The sequence below is a fragment of the Zonotrichia albicollis genome, chromosome 2 (genome assembly GCF_047830755.1).
Source record: "Zonotrichia albicollis isolate bZonAlb1 chromosome 2, bZonAlb1.hap1, whole genome shotgun sequence".
Taxonomy (NCBI): domain Eukaryota; kingdom Metazoa; phylum Chordata; class Aves; order Passeriformes; family Passerellidae; genus Zonotrichia; species Zonotrichia albicollis.
In genome coordinates, this window is record NC_133820.1 from 12,385,091 (window position 1) to 12,401,796 (window position 16,706).

The 16,706-nt window shown below is 45.8% G+C and overlaps 1 protein-coding gene across 1 annotated transcript in view; it reads left to right on the forward strand.

The window, feature by feature from the left end:
* MRPS6 (mitochondrial ribosomal protein S6) overlaps positions 1 to 12,697 on the forward strand; it is a 44,822-nt gene extending 32,125 nt beyond the window's left edge. The window contains exon 3 of the mRNA XM_074533320.1: positions 12,065 to 12,697. Within this exon, the coding sequence (XP_074389421.1) occupies positions 12,065 to 12,248 (184 nt within the window). The 3' untranslated portion in view covers positions 12,249 to 12,697. The remainder of the gene's footprint in view (positions 1 to 12,064) is intronic.
* Positions 12,698 to 16,706: the final 4,009 nt, after the last annotated feature.

Here is a 16,706-nt window from a genome sequence, read left to right on the forward strand (position 1 = left end):
TCCAACAGGAGCTTGGCCAGCCCTGCTCTTCCTTGGGGAAGCTCAGGGCACTCCAGAGCTGCAAAGTCCTCCTTGGATCAGCTCTCATGGGGTCCCTCCTGGTTTCATTCCCTCTTCTGAGCACCTTGTGGTGCTCCTGCCGAGTGGGAATGGTGAGAGGGGAAGGGGGGATCTCCAGCACACTCCTGTTCCGTCAGCCTGGGGAAGAGGAACTTCAGGGAGGCCTCAGAGCCCTTCCAGAACCTTAAGGAACACTTTAAAAAGGAGGAAAGAGGACTTTCTGCAAGGACATGTAGTGACAGAGAGGAGGAATGGGTTCCCGGTGCCAGAGAGCAGGGTTGGATGGGCTTCTGGGGAGGATCCCTCCCTGTGGAGGTGATGAGGGCCTGGCACAGCTCCCCTGCAGAAATGGCTTCTCTTCCTCTCTTCTCCAAAGTTCTGGAGATGTTCCTGTCTTCTGTTGAAGAACCTAAAACCTGGCCTGCAGAAGTGCTGCCACCCAAGCCAAAAACTGTCATCCAACCACTCCCAAAATCACTGGAATTTCATCCCTGTGCCTCAGCTCCCCCCTGGCACAAGGAGAGGGACAGCAGCTCCTTGTGCTGCCCTTGGAAAAGGCTTTCATGTTTATAAAATGCTTCTGCTCTGACAGCAGGATGAGGTCATCACTAATTCTGTCCTGAGACAGGAATTTCTCATCTCCCATGGGCTTGCAACAGGATTTCATCCTGCATTGCAAAACTGCCAGGGTCAAGGCATGGTTTGGAAAATCCCACATGGAGCAGGAGAGCAAAACAGGCACGGGCACAATGGCAGTGACTGAGGTGGGGTCAGAGATGGGATGGGATGGGAGGGACCTCAAAGCCACCCAGTGCCACCCCTGCCATAGCAGGGACACCTCCCACTGTCCCCAGTGTCCAGCCTGGCCTTGGGCACTGCCAGGGATGCAGGGATGGAATTCCATCCCAGTCCTGCCCACCCTGCCAGGCAGGAAATTGTTCCTAATATCTGATCTAAACCTGGAATTTTTCAGCGTGAAGCCATTCCCTGTGTGCTGTCCCTGCATCCCCTGGCAATTGTCTCTCTCCAGCTTTCCTGGGGCTCCTCCAGGCCCTGCAAGGCCGCCCTGAGCTCAGCCCAAAGCTTCTCCTGTGCAGGTGAGCAATGCCAGCTGTGCCAGCCTTTCCTGCCAGCAGAGCTGCTCCATCCCTCTGCTCATCCTGGAGCCTCCTCTGGGCTCTGCAGCAGCTCCAGCTCCTCCCTGGGCTGGGGCAGCTCTGCAGGTGGGGAATCACCTGAGGGGCACAATCCCAGCCCCAATCCCCATCCCAATCCCATCCCAATTGCTATCCCAACCCCAGATTTAACCCCAATCCCATCCCCACCCAACCCCAATCCCTCTCCTGATCCCCACTGGCCTCAGGAGGCTCTGGGATGGAGCAGATCCATCTCTCCACACCCCAGCACTCCCAAATTCTCCCAGAGAGCTTTGAGCAAACCCCTCCTGCCTGCAGAGCCCCCAGGGCAGGTGGATTTTGTGTGCTGAGTAAAGCAAGGCTTTAGGAACCAATCATTGCAACCTTCAGGCAGGAAAGATCAAAGCCTCCTCCTCTTCCTCCTCCTCCTCCTCCCAGCTCAGATGTCCCCAGATATTTCTCAGTCCCTGTTCCTGCCCCCCCTGGATGTGGCAGGATCCAGATCTCTGCTTTGCTGCAGGACAAGGTTTGGGTGCCTCTCTTTGGGATCTCCCACCCAGAGCTGGCACTGGCAGCACTGGGAATTCCTGAGGATTGGGGATTTTCCTGTGGGATTCCTGGAGATTTTCCTGTAGGGTTTTGCAGCTCCATGGACAGGCAGGGTGGGTTCCTGCTGGACCATGCAGTATTTTATACTGGAAAAGAAAACATTCAGGAAATCAAACATTATCCATCAATAGGAAGTGATAGATCAGTTTTGGAGCCACCTTATAAAATCAGCCAGTTCTACTTTACAGCAGCTGTAAAAATATATATATTTTATTTTCAATAGGACAAAATTAAAAAGAAAATAAACAACTTTTCCAGAAACCTCCCTAAGCTCCTGGATTTTCCATAAAATCTTGGAATTTTTTCTCTTCCCCAGGCAATTTCTAATTCTCCTGTGTCCCTTCTGGAGCATGTTGGTGTGGAGTGGGACATTGGATAATCCAGAATATTCCAATTTTCCTTAGTCTTGGTTTATTCTGAATTATCTTAAGAGGCTTCTGTGAGAATTCTCACGAGTGTCTGGGAGAGCGTCTTGAATCTTCCAAAGCTTTTAGTTTTTTGCTTGTTTTAGGTTTTTAATATTTTTAAGTTTTTTTTTTTTTAATTTTCCTGATTCTTATTTAACTGATTTATTTTAACGGATTTATTTAACTGATTTATTTTTACTGATTTATTTAACTGATTTATTTTTCTCTAGCATGTAGTTAGTTGGAGATTTATTTTCCTATAGCATGTTGGAGATTTGGGATGGACACTCAATCCATTATTTCCTTGGATCTCCTGGCTGGTTAATTATATGCAAATGAATTTAATATAATGATATAAAAATGAATAGAATGGAGTTTGGGCTCAGCTGGGCTGCTGGAAGCTTCCCTGCCCATGGAATGATCTTTAATTCCCTCCAACCCAAACCATTCCCTGATTTTTTCCCTGCAAAGCTTGTGCAGGTTTTGGTGGGGATTTCAGAGATAGGGAAAGAGTTGAAGTAGAAAATACAAATTGATAAATCAGCAGGAGGGATGGTTTGTCCTTAAAAAAAGGGTTTTTTTCTCCCTGAACTCTGGAGTGCTCCAGCACCATCTGGGATTTTGGGGATATAAAGTGAATACAGGCTTGTTACAAACGGAACAATATCCAGGAGACTTCCCGGAGAAAAGGAATTTTCTGGCAATTGCTGTGTAAAGCAGATTTCTCCAAGCCTGCCCAGGGGGATTGTGGCCCTGAGCTGTCACTGGCAGGAGCAGTGACTCTCCTGAAGCCCCAGATCCTACAAACAATGGGATCACCTACAAACAATGGGATCATCCCACAAACAATGGGATCATCCCACAAACAATGGCGTTATTCCCTCTCAGGAGATCCTGCTCATTGAGGATGAGGTGTTAAAATTTAGGTTTTTTTCTCTGAAATGCATCTCTTTGGGCGTCCTCCTCCTTTTGTTTTATTTATTTTTTTTTTGGAAGACCTAATATTGACAGGTCTTGCCTGTAGCTCATTATAAAAATTTGGTCATTTTGAAATTGTGAAATGAGTTTTGGGAATTGTGTGGATTCATTAAAGAATCAGACTTTTCAGTCCCTGATTTACTGATCTTTAAACTGAATTTGCCACTCATTCACATTCATTTTATTCATGGTGGAACACGAATATTTTGGTTTTTAAGTATTTCAGAGGATGGTTTGAAATTGTAACAATTCAGCTCGTGGCTGGATAAAATGTGCCAAGGACCAGGTTCCAGGTATGGAAATTTAGGTGAGACTTTGAGCCTGGCTTGCCCAGAATGTGAAAAACCAGGGCAAGAATGTATTTCAATGAAGATTCCCAACCTTTCTCTCCTGCTGGCCCACAGATTTGTGCCAAACATTTCTTTTACTCATCACTCCTTGTTATTAACGAGCTGCTTTTAGTTGCTTTTAAGGTACTTGGTGGTTTTATTTGTCCCAGAGGTGTTTCTGGCTGGCACAAACAAAACCCAACTGATTTAAATGAGGTGTGTGGCAGGTTTTGAATGGAAGGAATGTTGAAGGCAGGCTCTGTTTGCTGTTTGAGATGCTCCAGGAGCTCTGAATCCCTCTGAGCACAGCAGAGCAGATTGCAACAGGTTGTAAAGAGATAGTAGCGCACTGGGGGTGGCACTTTGTGGTTCTGTGTTTGCTCTGGCCCTGCCCCAACCCCACCCTTGAGCCTCTCCATGGCTCAGGGGGCATTTGGGGTCCCCCTTGGGCTGGGGGGTTTGACTTTGGACAGGATCCAAAGGCAGCTCCAGAACAACCAGGGAAAAACCAAAATAGATCCACACATTCCTCCGGGGAGGTGGTGGCTCCAAGGATCCGCAGGTCAGGGATCTGTGGAGCTGCAGGAGCTGGGATGGGGGATTGAGGTGGAATTTGGAATACTGGGGTTGGAATTTCAGAGTTTTTGCTGGTTTTCAGCCCCACTTCAGTGTTTCCATTCTTAGCTCTGGAGCAAAGTGATGCAGCTCAGCCTGCTCGGGGTTTGGGAACTGATGGAGCACCAGGGCCTTCCCTTCCCCTCGGTTTTGGGATGTGTGGGCTTCCCTCTGTTTCATCTGCCTGGGACACAGGAATGTTTCACACCTTTCTCACCACATTTTCATCATTTCATTCACTTTATTTTATTGAGTTGCACATTTCTTTCTGTGGCAGTGCCAAGGCCTGGCTGGAGCAGCCTGGCACAGTGCAAGGTGCCCCTGCCATGGCATGGGTGGCACTGGGTGGGTTTCAATTCCCTTCCAACCCAACCATTCCATGACCTATGACTTCTCCAGCAAAACTCTGATTATTCATAACAATTCCCATGTTCTGTTTGCCAGTTTTTCATTGCCTTGTTGTTTCTTTTTTTCCTTGCTTTCAAATTTGAGTTTGAAAAGATGGCAATTTTCTTTTGTTATTGGCTTGCTTTGCCTCTTCATCTTTTTGTTTTGCTCTTCACTCACAGTTGTCTCCTCAGCCCCCGTGCTCTCTGAAATAGCAAACCCAGGGCTTGCTTTTGTTCTTGCTGAGCTGCATTTTGGGAATTGAGCAGGAATTGTCACCCAGGAATTGCATTTTGGGAATTGAGCAGGAATTGTCACCCAGGAATTGCATTTTGGGGAGTTTATTGGGAATTGTCATCCAGGAGTTGCATTTTGGGAATTGAGCAGGAATTGTCACCCAGGAATTGCATTTTGGGGAGCTGATCAGAAATTATCATCCAGGAATGACATTTTGGGGAGTTATCGGGAATTATCACCCAGGAACTGCATTTGGGGGGTTTATTAGGAATTTTTATCCGGGAGTTGCATTTTGACGAGTTTAGCAGGAATTATCATCCAAAAATTGCATTTTGGGGAGTTGATCAGGAATTATCATGCAGGAATTATATTTTGGGGAGTTTATTAGGAATTGTCACCCAGGAACTGCATTTGGGGGTTTTTTTAGGAATTATCATCCAGGAATTTCATTTTGAGGAGTTTATCAGGAATTGCATTTGGGGAGTTGATCAGGAATTATCATCCAAAAAATGCATTTTGTGGAGTTCATCAGGAGTTATAATCCAAAAATTGCATTTTGGGGAGGTCATCAGGAATTATCATCCAGGAATTACATTTTGGGGAGTTTATTAGGAATTACCATGCAGGAATTACATTTGGGGAGTTCATCAGGAATTATCATCCAATTTGGGGTGTTCATCCTGAATGATTGGCCAGGAATTGCATTTGGAGAACTGATCAGGAATTATCATCCAAAAATTGCATTTTGTGGAGTTAATCAGGAATTATCATTCAGGAATTCCATTTTGGGGAGTCTATCAGGAATTGTATTTGGGGAGTTTATCAAGAATTATCATCCAGGAATTACATTTGGGGAGTTGATCAGGAATTCTCATCCAGAAATTTCTGAATTCATCAGGAATTCTCACCCAGGAATTGCATTTAGGGGAGTTGATCAGTAATTCTTATCCAGGAATTACATTTTGGGGAATTGATCAGTAATTATCATCCAGAAATTGCAATTTGGAGAGTTCATCAGTAATTATCATCCAAAATTTGCATTTTAAGGAGTTGATCAGGAATTCTCACCCAGGAATTGCATTTTGTGGAGTTCATCAGGAATTATCACCTAGGAATTGCATTTGGAGAGTTGATCAGGAATTCTTACCCAGAAATTGCATTTTGGGGAGTTTATCAGGAATTGCATTTGGGGAATTGATCAGAAATTCTCATCCAGGAATTTCTGAGTTGATTAGGAATTCTCAGCCAGGAATTGCATTCTGGGGAGTTGATCAGGAATTATCATCCAAAAATTGCATTTTGCGGAGCTGATTGGGAATTCTCATCCAGGAACTGCATTTGGGGAGTTTATCAGGAATTGTCACCTAATTTGGGGTGTTCATCAAGAATTATCACCAGGAATTGAATCTGGAGAATTGATCAGGAATTGTCATCCAAAAATTGCATTTTGGGCAGTTGATCAGGAATTCTCATCCAGTTTGGGGTGTTCGTCAGGAATTATCATCCAAAAATTGCATTTGGGGAGTTGATCAGGAATTATCACCCAGGAATTACATTTTAGGAGTTGATCAGGAATTATCATCCAGGAATTGTGATTGGGGAGCTCATCAGGGATTTTTTTTGACTGCTGTGGAGACATTTCCATATAAATTTTCTTACAAGTTCAGGCTTTGCCTCTCCCCACAGAGCAGCTGAGCTTTGGAAGTTGCACAATTCCTTTCTAAACCTCCTGCTTGTGGCAGGATGAAATTTTCCACGCGGATGGAGAGGTTGAAGCGCCCTCTGATCATCCCCACCGCCTGGGCGCAATGTGATTGCCTTGATTTGTGAGAGTGAAATAATGGTAAATAATGGTTACCTGTCAGAAGTGTTCTCTGGAGCGTTCACAGGTTTGAACAGCCCTCTCCCCACCCTTTGTTGAACCCAAATTATGCACAGTTCATGTTTTTTTCTTTATTCTCCAAACGTGTTTGGCCTCGCTCAAGTCGAGCCTCTTGATGCCTTTCATGGCTCTTGAAGACCAAAGAGGGCAAAACAAAAACACATGAAAGGAGCTTAATTAATCTGAAAAAGGAACTCTTTTCCTCACTTAACCCCCCTCAAAATAAATTTAAATTTAATTCCCAACCCAACTTTTTGTTGCTGTTTGGATTTTAGAACATCTTGAGCTGTTTGGGCAAAAAAAGTGTCCTGGCTGTGCAGTGCCCTTGGAGGAGAACAAAGGCAGCTGGAATATTTGTGGATTTAGGCACATTTGGAGTATTTTCTGCTCAGCTGATTGTCTTCTTGCACTAGATGGGGCTTTCTTCATTGATGAGTTGAACCATTACTTTTGCCCGTAAATATGGGATCAAAGCCCTGCAATGTTTGGGATGTTTTCTCCTTTCCACCTGAGCTGTGGAAGTGCCCTTTGGAATTTTGGTGCTTTTTAGAGGCCTTGAGCAGAGCTGGTGCTGTGAGGGCACCAGGATGCCCCAAATCCTGTGGCACCCTTGTGAAAGCTCTTTATTGAGTGTGGTGGCCACTGGGCTTGGTGGGGTGGCAACCAGCCACCATTTGGGGGGGGGGGGGTGACTTTCATTTTAATTTCTTTTGTTCTTAATGATCTTTGAATTAATGAAACATCTTTCCATGAGTCAATCAGCTGAGCACCAGGTGCCTGTGGATGGAATTGGGGAAGTGCCATTGCTGGGGCTGTGAGTGTATCTCTCACCAAGCTCCCTCTGTGTCCGGATTTCTCCCCCCGAAAGGTTGTGGTGGTGGAGCTCAGCCAGGGACCGCCAAATGTCTGGTTTATCTCGGCTGTTTGAGGGGCCTGGAAAGGCCCAGAGTGGCCTTGGGGCAGCCCGCGTATCGAAGGACGAGAAGAGGCTTCAGTTCTTCTTTCTGGTTTTTATGTTTATTAATTGTTTATCTAAAAGATGTTCTTTCAGCTACTAGAGATCTGCTCAGCAGTCAGCCATGGGCACACTGTCTGCCCTCCCGGGCAGCCACGTATCTTTATACTCTTTGTTACGTATACAATATTTATCATTTTTCCTCAATACTATCTATTCTTATAACTCGGTGTACTCTTAGTAATAACCAATCCAAAGGTGCCACTGTGGCCAAAGAAGATGGAGGAGAGGAGGAAGAAGAAGGAGGGCAGGACACACCCCAATTCCTCCATCTTACTCCTCTAAACCCCCCTGTACATAAATCTTAAACTCTGTTTCTCACCCTCTAATTAACTAATCCCTTCACCATTCACTCGGTGAAGCTCTCATCTTTGTCGTCTCCTGTGTAGGGTTAAAGTCTAGCTACCAGACACTTCTGGCAACATTCCAGGACTCCCGAGCCCCCCCAGGGTCTCGGTGGCTCAGCACCTCAGGACTGAGATCTTGAGATCCGACACCTCTGGATCATTCCCATCATTGCTGTGGCTCAGTTTTGGTCATTAAAGTCCAACTTTTGGGTTGGATCTGGTCCTTGCCAGATTTTCAAGGAATTTCCACTGCCATATTTATAAAAGCTAAAGGCAACACTTGTCCTGGTCCTTCTGACAATCCATGAGCTTGCCCCGCTGAGGAGGGACAAAGCAAATTCCCCCATTTCCATGGTCCTAAAAATGAACATTCAGGTAGCAAACATTTAAAAAAAAATTATTTTTGTGGAATTACCTTAATGAGGACAACGTGGAGCTCCTCCTGCTCCTGCTGTGGTTTCCTCCAGGTGTTTTCTGCTCCTTTCTCCTCTGCTGTTCCTCAGAACATTTTCTTTCCTTTGGATCTTCCACCATCTCACAAGGGAGACGTTTTGGGGCCAAAACCTTGGGACCCCACAGCCTCTTCCAAGGCCACCACATCTTCACTGCTCCCCTTGGCCCAGAGTTGTGTTCCTGGAGGATTTCAAAGGGAATTTTCATCCAGGATCCTTGAAGTCTTACCCTGGCCACCTGAAAGCAACAGATTTGAGCATCCTTAGGACTCGAGGTTCAAACAATTTCTGGCTTGAATTTGGTAAATTTGAGAAATGAAACCCGGCTCTTTTTTTGGTCCTTTTTTTTTAATTTCCCTCATATGCAAAGGCACATCCTCCTTTATTCGAGACCATCTTACATTTTAATTTTTTTTTGGAGTTAATGCATTGTTTTAATGTGTTCCAGTCTGCTCCCCTGCATTTAAATCATCCTTGTGTTTGCAGTCAAGCAGGAGGACAAAAATAACTGTGGGCTCACGGTGAATCAGTGGAATTTTCCTGCATTTCTCCCCTGGTGACTCCTGGACAGCACAAATGCTTTTTGCATTTCTCCTTGCAAGAACAAGGTGCTTTCCCTGCTGCATTCCTGTATTTTTCCCTGGCTTTGTCTCGCTGGGATTTGGGGTTGTTTACTGCACAAACAGCAGAGTGTGGGGTCACAGATCACTGCCTGCAACCAAGGTTTGAGGCTTTCAAACCCCCCTGGCCTCCTGGCAGCTGATTTCAGTGTGCAGGTTTGAGGGGAAGGGGCTCAGATCTCCTCAGGGATGTCTGTTGTGCTGCTCATTGTTTTTCCAGCCCTTCTTTCTTTCCTGAAGAAATCAAAATTTTTTTTAAATTTTTTTTTTTTTTACGCTGCTTCTCTCTCCCTTCTCTCTCTCTCCCTTTGTTTTGTCGTGGCACAGGGAGGCAATCTTGCTCACGTTGGAGAGAGGTGGTTGTTTTTGAAACCCCACGTTTTTCCCAGCGCCTGCAATTCTGATAAAATACCTTTTCCTGAGAGGAGTCAGAAAGATCTGCTGGAACAGCTCATCCTCCCTTCCCCCCCTGCTCTCCTTGGCTTATCAACAGTGCGTCAGTGGAAATTTCCACCCTTTGCTAATGGCAGAGAAAGCACAAAGTTGCAAAGCAGCCTTTGGAAGGGGAAAAAAAAATAAAAAAACCCAACAAAACAAACCAAAAAACACAAAAACCAGCCCTCTCGCCGTTTTAGGAGCGCAGTGAAAAGCAGCAGATGAGAGCTGGGCAGAATGGAATGAATTCAGGATGCAGGGCGGGGATGGCAGTGGGATCAGGGAGAGGGGCAGGAATCCCCAGCTGGAATTCTGGAGGTGAGAGGATTTGGAAAGCTGCAGAGCTCAGGTGGCATCTGCTGGATTCACCAGTGGTTTTACCAGAGGATCAATCCCACATTCCCAGATTTCAGGGGGTGCATCCTCGGATCCTGCTGGGCTGCACTTCCACACAATTGGCCAGGCTGGGAAATGGTTCCTGTCCCTGAATTCCATCTCTGCATCCTGGAGCCCACAGAGCAGTGGGCAGCCAGGCTCCCAAAGCCAAATGTTGTTGCTGTGGGGGTTTGTGAGGAGGAGGAGGAGGAGCCCACCAGAACTGCCCCGAATTCCTGGGACCATCCTGGGGCAATTCCTGCAGCTCAGGCACCTGGAATGCTGGGCTGGATGGGCTGGCACTGCTGCCCTGGCTCCAGGGACACCCAGCCAGTGCTGGGCTCCTCTCCCACCTCAGGATCTGGGGTTTCATGTGGGTTTTTACCACCCTACCCCTCCCATGGAGAATTCTGGACTTTCTGGGAAGGGTTTGGGTATGAGTTGAGGCAGTGACGTGGCTGCTCTGTGAGATCAGGGTGGTGGCTGAGGGAAAGTGTTCTTCCCATGTTTTCCAGGGGTGGATTCTGCAATCCTGAGTCACTCCTGGCCCCATGGGGCTCTTGGGGTGCAATATTTGGGATGTGATGCAAAAAACTGACCCCAGTGCAGCCTGAAGGGCACGAGCAGGGCTTGTTCACAGCCCCACCTCCTTCAGATTCCCAATTTCCTTCTGGTCCTGGAGATTTCCCCTCCAGGATCACCTTTGGGAACATGGGATGCTCCTGCTGGAGCTGACTTAGGAAAAACCCAAAATTCCTGCAGAGCAAAGTCCTCTCTGTCAGGGGCAGTTTTGGGATGAAATTGGGGCATCTGGTCCTGCTTGGACAACGTGTCTTCATTTAGAGATGTCACTTTTGGGTTGTGTGGTGCTCCATGGGGAGGTGGGCTGGGAGAATTGGGGGATTCTGGAATGGTTTGGGTTGGAATGGACCTCAAAACCCATCCATGGAATGGTTTGGGTTGGAATGGACCTCAAAAACCACCCATGGAATGGTTTGGGTTGGAATGGACCTCAAAACCCATCCATGGGATGGTTTGGGTTGGAATGGACCTCAGAACTCATCCATGTTCCATCTCTAACTTATTCAAAAGTCCTTCAAAAATCCCCATAAATCATCTTGGGTCAGCAGGGCTGGACAGAGCTCCAGGAGTGTTGGGATGACATTCCCAGGGAAAAACTGGGAATTTGGGGGGTCTGGATGGTCCTGTGGGACATCTTCCAGCTCAAGATATTCCATGATTCCACCAGAGTTCAACTGAACTTCTCATCATTGAAATCAAGCTAGCCCTGAGCTTTTATTTCAAACACCCCAGGTACCAAAATGTGAGAAAAAACTTGGGAAATCCCATTTAAAAAAACTCCACAGGAACAGAAACAACTTGGTAATTCCCATTTTAAAAAAAACCACAGGAGCAGAAAAACTTAGGAAACCTCATTAAAAAAACCCAAAAAAACGAAAAACCAAAAAAACCACCAAAAAACTCCACAGGAGCAGGAAAAAATTAGGAATTCTCATTTAAGAAACCCCCCAGAAGAATTCCTTGAATTGCAGCCCAGGTATTTTGCTGGATTTTGTCCCAGCTCAGGCATTTTGGTTAATTTTGTTCCAGCCCAGGTATTTTGGTGGATTTTGTCCCAGCCCAGGTATTTTGGCTGATTTGGTTCTAGCTCAGGTGTTTGGGTGGATTTGCCCCAGGTATTTTGGTTAATTTTATTCGAGCACAGTATTTTGGTGGCTTTGGTCCCAACCCAGGTATTTTGGCTGATTTTGTCCCAGCCAAGGTATTTTGGTTAATTTTATTCCAGCCCAGGCATTTTGGTTAATTTTGTCCCAGCCCAGGTATTTTAGTGGATTTGGCACAGGGATTTTGGTAGATTTTGTCCCAGCCCAGGGATTTTGGTGGCTTTGGTCCCAGCCCAGGTATTTTAGTGGATTTGGTTCCAGTCCAGGTATTTTGGCTGATTTGGCCCAGGGATTTTGGTTTATTTTGTCCCAGCTCAGGTGTTTTGGTGGCTTTGGTCGCAGCCCAGGTATTTTGGTGGATTTGGCCCAGGTATTTTGGTTTATTTTGTCCCAGCCCAGGTATGTTGGTGGGGTTTGTCCCAGCCCAGGTATTTTGGTGGATTTTATCCCCAAAACACATTTTGTCTGATTGATTTGCTGTGCTTCTCCTTGCAGGTATTTCCTGATAGACCTGGAGGCTCCCCCTTCCCTGGTGTCCCCCATGATGGATCACCTGGGTCGGGACATCGATGTCATCAGAAGAGCTTTCATCAAACGCCCCCTGGCCAAGGCAGAGGAGTGCAGTGGCATCCTGCCAGTCAGCCCTGAGCACAAACTCCTCTCTGCCAAGAAAAACTGAAAATCCCAGCTGTTTGAAACCTTTTTTAACCCATTTTTTTATTGCTGCTGTGGAAAAGATTTGTGATAACTCCATCACAAAAATCAAAAAACAATCACTTTTGGCCATGGGATGTGTGTGGTCTGACACAGGATCTTCATTACTGTAACAATTGAGGTTTCTTTTTGTTTAGAATAATTGGAATAGTTTTAATCTGGGTGCTTATCTTGCTGTTTGACAACTCTGCAAATTGATTTGCTTTTCTCTCGGAGCATTACATTGATAATGGAGATTTCTCCAGCAGCAGGATGCTATAAATAGCATTTTTTCCAGAGATTACTCCAGAATATGGAGATTTACATGAGAGATTAAGAAGTCTGCAGTGGAAATATAGAAATCTAGGATGTGATTTGCTGTGGGGGTTGTTTGGGAGGAAATCAAAGGCAATAAAAGTGTGATTAAAAGTAAAACCTGACTTTTTTTTTTTTTTAATAAATATAAAAAAATCCCAAAACTTTCACTGCCAAAAGCCACCTCATGGTCCTCAAGGTAAACAATGTTCAAAGCACAGGTAAAAATTCCTTTTTAGGTAAGACCAGAAAATTCCAGGTGGGAATTAGAGACTCCCTAAGCTTTTGTAGGAGCAGGAGAATCAAAGATGCTTCACTTTGCCATCAAGTGGACATTTCAAACTGGGAAAAAACATCAGAATAAAGGGTTCATGTGTCTTTTCTGCCTTTCTTTTGTTGAAAACAGGAGGAAAATCTGTGTTATTATTTTTATATATATAAAGACCTCCTGCTCTGATGTAAATCCAGTGGTTGGATCATTCATAGGGGGCTTTTGTGCTCTTTTTTTTTCCTTAGATGTGGAATTTTGGAAAGGAAAAGAAACCAGTTCTTCTGAATATCTTAATTTTTTTTAAATGCATCAGAAAAAGAATAACATTTTCTTTTTCCCTACATCTTCCTTCAAGAGTTATGAATGTCTGGATTTGTGGGTTTTGTTTGGGTGTATTTCCATATTTTTTTTAATTTAAATTTTATTTTATTTTTTCTTTTAATTCTCTTTTTTTTTTTTTCTATTTGATTTTTTTCTTTCTTTTATTTTTTTTTTTTTTATCATTGGAGGAACAGAGGGAATACACTCCACACTGCCTGAAGCTGAATCTGGGTGAGAGACGCTTTTATTGCTGCCTGCTCCAGGCAGAACTTTCCTTTTCCAGGATTTTTCCTTGTGGGACAGACCTGGCTCCCAGCCAGGGATGAGCTCAGCCAGGAGGAGCCCTGGATTTGGGAATCTGAGCCCCAGGTTGGGCTCCCTGGGCTGCCTTCCCTGCTGAAAATTCACATTTTGGGGGTAGAAAGTGCCAGCTGCAAGAATGTGGCTTACCCAGGGGTTTCTCAAAGGTTTTCTTAATCACAAAGTGGACAGAAAGTTTGGGGTTTAAAGGGATTTTGCCTCACACCTGGAATTTGGGCCCTGGATTTGGATTGAGCAGGAAGGGGAATAACTTAAGATTTCAGCTCCACTCCATGAAACTCAGTAGAGGCTGCAAACGCCAAAATGTTGCTTATTTGTCCTTTTTCAGTTTCTTTGGTGTAGTTTTAAATTTTCCAAGTAATTTGTTCCAGTTTCAAGGTTGTTCCCCAAATCCCCGGGGCTGGCACAGCCCTGCCAGCCCATGGAGTGCCAGCTGTGCCCCACGGGCACCTTGTGCCCAGCCCAGAGCACTCAGTGCCACCTCCAGGGGACACCTGCAGGGATGGGCACTGCAAAGCTCCCTGGGCAGCCCCTGGCAAGGCCTGGAGTGGCAGTGCCAGTTGTGGGTTTATCTAGGTTTGCATTGAAGGCACTTGAAATGGTGTTTCATGTTTGCACTCAGGTGTTTATTATTTGTTATCAGTCAAACAGTCTCACTGCTGTGAGTTCTGCAGCTTTTCATTAGAATGCACAAAATGGCCAGCAATCTCTTGTTCCAAGGTCTTTTAAGACTGAACTATCCAATGAAGAACTGACACCTGGATTATTTTCCCTTTTAACCCAATAACTGATCCCACAGAGCTGCAGTGGGGACTTTTCTGCCCAATTACAAAATGCCACCCAAACCCATGGAGAAGGAGGAAGAAGCAGCATGAAGAAGAAACCCAGGACAACACCCTGTGCCCTCCATCTTGCTGCCATCCACAACAGACTAAAAACCCCAAAACCACAATTTCTCACCAAGTGATGCACCTGCACTGCTCTCTATAATCTATTTCACACTTCTGTGGATTCCAGTCTATGTTGAAGTCTGGGAAACTTTCTCCATGGATGAGGGTCAGAGTCAGCGCTGCCCTGGGGGTCAGGGCACCCCAGAGCAGACACAGAAATATTCCTGGTGCCCTGGGTTTGCACAGCAGGAACTCTCCTGCCACATTGTCTGGGCTTTTCTTTTTAAATTTACCCCAACAACTTCTTGTTTGAGCTATTGGACACCAAAGCAGAATTAATAAGAAGTACTCAATTTCCTCCCAAGAAAAGATTCTGTCACATTCTACATTACCATGGGTCTAGTTTTCAGTGGAGGACTGCACATTTTTAATATTTTTTTAAAATTCAACTCTGAAATGCAACAAGATTCTCAATGGTTATACAAGTAAAAGTCTCACCAAGTCCACAGTACCCTTCAATGTGATAAGGCTTAAAAGCTGCTACATTCCAATAATATTTTATGGTGATCTGAAATGATTTCTCTGTTTGGGAGCACTGGTGGTTCAGACTCCTCAATTCAATGGTGTGTATCTGCATGCTCTTAAAATTGAAATATGCACAGCAGCCAGCCAGACTTGACACATTTAATGCTCAATTTGTAGACAAGAGTCCTGACATTACTGATCATCTTCCATACATTTTCTATAAATTACTCTCTCCAGGATTTTTGTCCCGTTTTTGGGACAAAAATTGTTGTCCCATTTTTTGGGGTGGCAGGAGTGGGACTGCAGTGGGGTTGTCCCAGCAGCACCCAGATTTATTTATAAACCTCTCAACTGCAGGTACAATTTTCCTCATAACTGATAGTTTCTAATAGAGACTTCTAAATACTTTTTTTTTGTTTTTGTTTTCATAGAAGGTGGAGTGGGAGTTGCATTTTGTTGAGCCCAGACCAGGAGTTGGATATTTTGGGAAGTGAATGACAGCAAACACCTGCATGGAGGTGAAGGGATCAAACTGGAGCAGTGCTGGGACTGAGCAAAACTTGTGCCAAAGGAAAAAAAAGGGATATTTGTGCCCTGAGGGACCATAAATCCCTGTGGAGGAAGAGAAACCTTGGGATGTGTTCCAGCCTTTTTGGTTGTCCTTAGCCCAATTTGTCCCATGGGCTCTGAGAGGTTCTGGATGTCCAGGAGTAAAATTTTGGGACAGTGGAGAGCCAGAGGAGCTGTGCAGCCACAGCATGGCCTGAAATGTCCCATTCCATGGCCTGAAATGTCCTATTCCATGGCCATGGCCAGGCCCAGAGCAGTTGGAATGCCAGGACTTGGATTTTGTTTCCCAAAGAATCCAATAGTGAAGCTCCTCAGCCCTTCCTCGGGTTTGCTGAGGGGAGGAAATGAGGAAATTCTGCTCCCAAACCCTTCCCAAATTTCTGCTCTGGGTGTCTTGTTTGTGGATTTTGGGGATGGACAGCCTTGGGAAAGGGATTCAAATAACAACTGGCAGCTCTGGCTTGGAAAGGTTTGCTGACAAGCCAGCACATGGGGGAGACCTTGGGGATGTCTCCATCCCTCCCTTTTCCTGATCTTTTCTCTCCCATGGAGGAATGTTGAGCCCTGGAGGTTTCTCCAACATACTGAGGGCCCTGCACCATCAAAGAATTCACTGCCCTGATCCCAGGAAGCTTGAGCACATTGGATTTTCTCCCTGAATCCAGAGCACACCAAAACCCCCTTTGTTGGGAGTGTGAGCAGAAAGAATTCCAGGATCTTGTGTTTCAGTGTCCCTCTGGAAATCCTCTCCAGCCTGGGAGCTGCAGGAGGAGCTGGGAATCAGCAGCCAGGGGTGGGAAATCATCCAGGGAAGGAGTGGGGTGACAAAAATCAGCCTGGATCTTGGAGATGGGGTCTGATCCCTGAAAAATGCTGGAAAAAAAGGGAAGGGAAGGGAAGGGAAGGGAAGGGAAGGGAAGGGAAGGGAAGGGAAGGGAAGGGAAGGGAAGGGAAGGGAAGGGAAGGGAAGGGAAGGGAAGGGAAGGGACTTTGGGATATAAGCCAGTGCTGTTGGAGTCAGGAATTCCTCTTAGGATGTGCCCCGGTTATTTCTGCCCAAAGAGGCACCCAGGATGGGTCCAGGATCTCCATTCTCTCATGGAATCACAAACTGGTTTGGTTTGGGAGGGATTTTAGGGATCATCCCATCCCTGACACCTCCCACTGTCCCAGGTGCTCCAGCCCCAGTGTCCAGCCTGGCCTTGGGCACTGCCAGGGATCCAGGGGCACC